The sequence below is a fragment of the Canariomyces notabilis genome (genome assembly GCF_033297395.1).
Source record: "Canariomyces notabilis strain CBS 508.74 unplaced genomic scaffold N656scaffold_25, whole genome shotgun sequence".
NCBI lineage: Eukaryota > Fungi > Ascomycota > Sordariomycetes > Sordariales > Chaetomiaceae > Canariomyces > Canariomyces notabilis.
In genome coordinates, this window is record NW_027041847.1 from 438,200 (window position 1) to 444,199 (window position 6,000).

The window sequence follows — 6,000 nt, forward strand, 5'->3', positions numbered from 1 at the left end:
TTGTAAGCCGCCTCGTACGATAGCCTCCCTCCGAGCCAGAAACCTATTATGCCCGAAGAAGACTAGAAAAAGCCAATAACCGACAGATCTAAAAGCAGCCCAAACAAAATGGAATGCGGAGAGCGGTGGAAGTAGAGTCATTCCAAACCTGGGTTAACCAGCAGCGGGGTTAAACTGCGAATGAACAGTTAGCAGAACGATCCTTGTTGAGGCAAGCAGCCGACTAAGGGGGCTGGACTTGAACTAACCGGCTGATGACAACCTCGCCGAGGCGCGCCCAAATTTCCCCGCCAAGGAAATCCGCAATCACCGCCAGTATCGTCGATGATGCCGACACAAAATGCACTAACTAACCCAGCGTAGGAGCAGCTGTACGCTCCAAGAAGAGGGTAAAAAAGAAAATCCACCAACCCAGCAGGCATGATACGGGAAGAGATAGTAGGGAGCTGAATGGGCTCAGCAATCGCCCGCATCATCCCAAGCATCCAACTCAGCATTGAAATCGATGTCCCCGCCACCATTGCCGTCGGCGAATCCGTACATCGCTGCCGCGAAGTTGCCAGTGTCGGCGGGATACTCCATCTTTAGGGTGGGATCAAACAAGGTGGTCGCCGCCGACGACACACCAACAGCACCAGTGATGGTAGTGGTAGAAGTGGGGGTGGGGGCGTCAGAGGCCGAGGCCGGGGTGGTGGCGTCATGGTAGTAGTTGGTATTGTTGCCGTGGTTGGCTGCGGTAGCAGTGGTGCTGGTAGCAGTGGTCGGGGGGCTGCCGGAGAGGTCGACAAAGGTGGCAGTGGACAAGTCCGGGACCGTGCCGCGCGAAGCCGAACCTGCATACGAGCCTGTATTCAGCATGGTGCCGCCTGCTGCTGGGGCGTTGGTGGTCAGGGCCGCGGTGAAGCTGGCCGCCGTGTAAGAGGGAGTGCGCATACCGTTGGCCGCGCCAGAGACGGCGACAGACTTGGACGACGAGGCCATCGCAAGAGAAGAGCGGGCAGGAGTGCCGGTGCCGGGAGCGGGCTTAGCCCAGGCGGATCGAGGGAGAAGCTCTCCAGGGTTTCTACGCGGCGTCTCTTTGACCTTGACCAAATTCTTAGTTGGGGACTGGTCCAGCTCGTCGTAATCGACATCCGGGCTGTCGCTGTCTGTAATCTGAGGGTCTGGCTTGATAGGAGTTGCCTTTCGGCGTTTGCTAGCCGGAGTTCCGGCACGACCGGAAGCCGGCGTCTTAGCCGGCCTAGCCCGCTTCGGGGTGGGGGTTGCCGGGACGCTGCTAGAGCCATTGCCGAGATGGCCGGCAAAGGCCGCGACAGGGTCATTTCCGTTCTCAACGGCATTTTTCAGAACATTAGCCCCCTGCTTGATGGAACGGAATTGGAAATTGATTCCATCAGCGGTGCTTGCTCCGAAGTACTGCTGGATCTCTGTGACATGGAGCAGAATTAGCAAAGATGCTCAAATTGGAGCCGGAATCGCATGGAAATTGTGATGGGCCCATGATGCGCAAAAGACACTCTGTATATCCTACCGTCCTTGGTCTTGAGGTCGATCACGGCATAGTCGCCGGGATCCTTGCCTTCATTGAGGATAGTGTGGATGAACTCTGCCTGAGCCTTGACAGGCCGGAAACGGTGCTCGATGGCCGATGGGGTCGCACCACCGCCATAGGCCTTTGCAATTTCTGGGGGGTTCAAACAAGGCCATCAGTCTCCAACTCTTTCATGGCAGCCCAGCAAGCAGATGAGAGATGGAGCCAGAACCCCCCCTGCAGAGCATCATTTCACTCGCCACTCTAACAGCCCGTGTTTCCATTGAGGCATATATCGAGCAGGGAAGACCGGGGTATCCGAAAGCAGCTTTGGGTCTAGGGGAGGGTTTGGAATGCGCAATGGTCAAGAATTCATGGACTTACTCTTGTAGTCGAGGCGCTTGTCGTCAAGCGACGCGACAAGAGCGGCAAGCAGACGGGCCTGAGCCTCGTACGACTTGAAATTTGTTGAGGGCGGCATTTTGTCAAGCTGCTGGCTGACAATAAAAGGGTTCGTTTATGATCGCGGTGCTAGCCGCAGGGGCTGAGTGAGAGGGAAAGGTTGAGAGCTGTCGTCAATGTTTGTTAGCGACACAAGTCTGGAAACGCAAGAAGGAACAGTTTGATAGAGGAAACACCTGCGAGAAACGAAACTCGCGGTTTGAATCCTGGCGAGGAAAGAGCAAAGGATTCTGATCTAAATCCAATATCTGCAGAATAAATTGGGACGACTCATCCAGAAACTGACTCGAATCGATCGAGACAACGAGGCAACCGAGGTCTGCCAGATCAAGGACAACCACAACATGACTCATTTCTGCGACAGATCCTCACCAAAGGGAGATTTAGACCGGCGTGTCGCCTCTGAGGGCCGCAAACCCAAATGATCGGGTGTTTTGAGGACGAGGAATGAGACTGTTCGTACATACCTTTGGGTCCGACTGCGAAGTTGCAGGCTTGAGTTGCGAACCAGGCGCCAGAGAAAGAGCGGACCGAGTCGATTCGAAGGTGAAGACGAGAAGAGAAAAACGAGGGGCCCTGCAGAATGACTCGAATAAATAGCTGTGGGAACGACTGCTGCGAGGAGCGCAGGCTGGTCAGTGTGTCGATGGCTCGCCGATACTTTCAACTCGGACGAGGTGAGGACGACTGCGGGCTCAGATACAACTCGGCAGGGAGCCGCATCTACTTGTGCCAAAGAGAGCAAGCCAGCTGTGTAAAAGGAACGAACGGTTGACTGGCTGAATCGTCAGTGTATGGACCTTGCGTAGATAAGGCCGAGAGGAAGGTTCTTGGAGTAGGTAGCTTCTGCGGCAGCTAGTACTACTAGCCTGCAAAGAAATACTTATCCAGGAAGGAACCGTGAGCAGTGGTTAAGAGTCGACTTGGTGGTCAGCTCAGAGCAACGCACTTGCTTTAAGCTTGGGTTGAAGGGCTGTTCAGATTCAAGGGGCACAATGCATTGCCCATAACGGTTGTAACAGCTCGAACTTCCCAAGCGTGAGGGCACAGTGAACCGGGCAAGGTGTATGGAATATGGATTGGGCACCGAACTGAAGTTGTAGCAGTCTTGAAAGACGACATTGGAGGACCGATCTGAGAGACGGAGAAGTGTTGGAGAGATGACAAGGGGACTCGGGCTAGTTCAACTTGGGGCAGATAATGTTCAGGATGTACAAGTACCAGAAGAGATATTATGTAGAGAATAAATCTTCGAAATAGGGTCACGATACTCATCCAAGGCGTTTGAAGTTGAGTGCGCTGAGTGAAACCATAAGAGGCAGAATGCTGATAGAGACCAAGAGAAAGAACAGGAGACTTATGATTAGGAGAGTGCTTTTCAGGACAAATGCATCCTCTATATTCGGTCTTGACACAAGACATTGATAGAGTGTTAACTTACCTTTTTGTTTGTGAGAGTTTCGAGACTCTTTGAAGCCGCTTGTCCAGCTCAACCCAAGCGACGCCCAGGTCGGTGCAGGCCGAGGACACCGAGGTCCTGGAGCAGGATCCAATGATACAGCATATACTATCAAATGCTATGTTGAATGTAGTTATCAGAAGTAGTTGAGATTCAGACAATCAATAGTCTAATGAGTAGTATTGCGACTCTCAGGCTTACAACTGATGTTGAAGGAGAAAACGCAATGCGAGACTAGGAGTCGAGAGAACCGGGCCATCTCCATTGCCAGGCCACCAAAAGTGTGTTTCAGTTAAAGGGCAACTTGCCGACACGCATACACCTAGCGCGAATTCACGCGCAAGCTGGCTGTTATTTGAAGCATTAACGCGTCATAAAATACAAAGGACGTCACCAAGTATGACAACGCTACGTGCCATCTGAGCTCCCTATTGTGATCTTGTGCCTGCATGATTGTCATGGTGGCTGGGCGTTTCTCACTAACAAGATTTCACCCCTTTCGGCAAGACTTGGGAGTGCCCATGGCCATCTCCAATAAATTTGCGTTACCCCTGCAACAGACGTCCACACACACGGACCATCTAAATAACCAACTCCAAGGACCATTGACTCAGCAATCGCATATCTCTGGGCGCTGTCCACATGCTGGAACGTCCATACACGACTGTATTGTACTTCGCAGTCATACGCTCTATATTTACAGTCTAATGCCCTAAGGTTACAATATTGCTTTTTCGCTTGACGATGTCCTCCGGCCTGGCGGAGTGTCGCGTCCACTTGAAGTGCTGAACCCGTTTGTTTTGAGCTCGTGAGACCAAGTGGAAGCAAGCTGAGGGCTCTTGGACACGGCCTCTCCGTCGCCGTACATCATATACTGGAAACCCAAGAAAAGATCACATGCAGCCTGAAACATGCCGCAGACCTTGAACGCCAGCGGGATCGATGTCGTCGAGGTAAAGAACCAAAACATTTTCATGGCGTCACCAACCAGCCAGCTGGCCAGGACCGAGACGCGGAATCCCTTGCATGACTGCGATCGGGCGTTTGCGAGGATTTGCGGCAACGGAAGCGTCGCCTCGACTGAGAGGCCGATGATGCCGATCAGCGAGGAATACGACTGGTATACCACGGGGATTGGGGCCAGCAGGAGCTCGCAAACCACCAGACCAACGAAAAGAGAGAGCAAAAACTGCCAATATCTACTCCAAAAGTCAGCCATCTAGCCATCCGAGCTATCCGCAGTGCACCCGTTGGGCTTACGGTTTTGGAGCCCTCCACTGCCAGAAATTAAACGGCCGTTGTGTCTCGTGTACACGCGCGAACGGGGTGGCGGCTTCCCCGCCCTTCGAGTATGGTGCGGGACGGTGGTCCAGCGCGATCTTAAGTATAATGACCTGCATAAAGACCATAACGAATGATTGTATCAGGAGGGCGTTGTCATATCGCGCGCCGGGGAAATAGAATATCCTGTAAGGAGGAGCGCATGTGAGCACGTGTCCATAGGAACGGGCCGGGAGACGGCTAATACTAACCTGAGCAGCGAGGCGACAAGCATAATAAGGGGGATGTCGAGGGAGAAGCCGGCGCTGGATCTGGTGCGGTACATGGAGTAGGCTTGGTCGCTGTATGAGAGCAGCGGGGACAATATCAGGAATGCTGGGGTTAGATAGCCCAACAAGGTCGTGAACCACCCCATCCTGCCGGCACCGATATGCGAGAGGTTGTCGCGCCGTCAAGTCTCGTTCAGGGGCAGGACCAGCGCTGAGAAGCCGAGGAGCAATGGGAGATTACGACCAAATCGTGACGGAAATGCGCAGTGTTTCGCTCGGGGACATGCCGTTCCAGCAAAAGCCAATTGCACACGTCCGAGTGGGTGGGATAGAGATGATGGACTGCCGGGTCGGGATGCGCTTGCGAAATCGCGGAATCAAAAGTCAAACCCGGCACGGTCCGGTGGCGGGCGCCAACATTGTGCAACCTGATTGTCGGGAGCACCCACAATTTCGGAAGTCACCAATTGCGGCCGGCAGATTCGGAACCTGAAACAGACCTGATCCAGCGACCGCCAACAGCTGGCTAACGGGTGGCCATCGTAAAAATTCGCAATTACACGCCGATCTGGCTCCTAAGAGCTAAAATGTTTTTTTTTTTTTGCTCTCAGTATTATTATCAACTCTCTGATGGCGTTCTCGTTGTACGATTCTGGAACAGAAGCTCAGCAATGATATCCAGCTCAGTCCACGTCGGACCAGTGGCTAGCGTAGCGCGCCTGGCTCAAGAGCGTCAAGACAGAAGGAGCTCGCCTGCAATCCGCTGTATCATGGTACAAGTACCTAAACCCAATGTTGGCCTTCCAGGCAGGAGTCCGGACCGAGCACCTCATCCTATATTCACGGTTTACCGCAGAAGTTGCCGTTGCGGCAGTCCCAGCGTGCAAAACCGAGGACGTCATTCGGCTTCTCCATCAGCGAGCTACAAGCACCGAGGGTCCGTCTCTGCCGTGTCCTCACCCCTGGACTGAGCAGCAAGGAGTAAGCTCGAAGGATAG

General features: G+C 53.5%; 2 protein-coding genes across 2 annotated transcripts; both read right to left on the reverse strand.

Moving 5' to 3' along the window:
* Positions 1-456: 456 nt before the first annotated feature.
* Positions 457-2,012, reverse strand: N656DRAFT_771081 (uncharacterized protein; the record flags this gene model as incomplete). The annotated part of the gene is made up of 3 exons (XM_064813824.1): positions 457-1,427; positions 1,532-1,684; positions 1,916-2,012. 3 exons carry the CDS (start codon positions 2,010-2,012, stop codon positions 457-459), a joined length of 1,221 nt encoding a protein of 406 aa, XP_064667077.1.
* A 2,158-nt stretch (positions 2,013-4,170) lies between these two features.
* N656DRAFT_839180 (uncharacterized protein) lies at positions 4,171-5,464 on the reverse strand (the record flags this gene model as incomplete). The annotated part of the gene is made up of 3 exons (XM_064818893.1): positions 4,985-5,464; positions 4,713-4,919; positions 4,171-4,651 (listed from the first exon to the last, which is right to left on the reverse strand). The coding sequence occupies exons 1-3, from the start codon at positions 5,146-5,148 to the stop codon at positions 4,171-4,173; spliced, it is 852 nt and encodes a 283-aa protein (XP_064667078.1). The 5' UTR covers positions 5,149-5,464.
* Between the last annotated feature and the right edge of the window lie 536 nt (positions 5,465-6,000).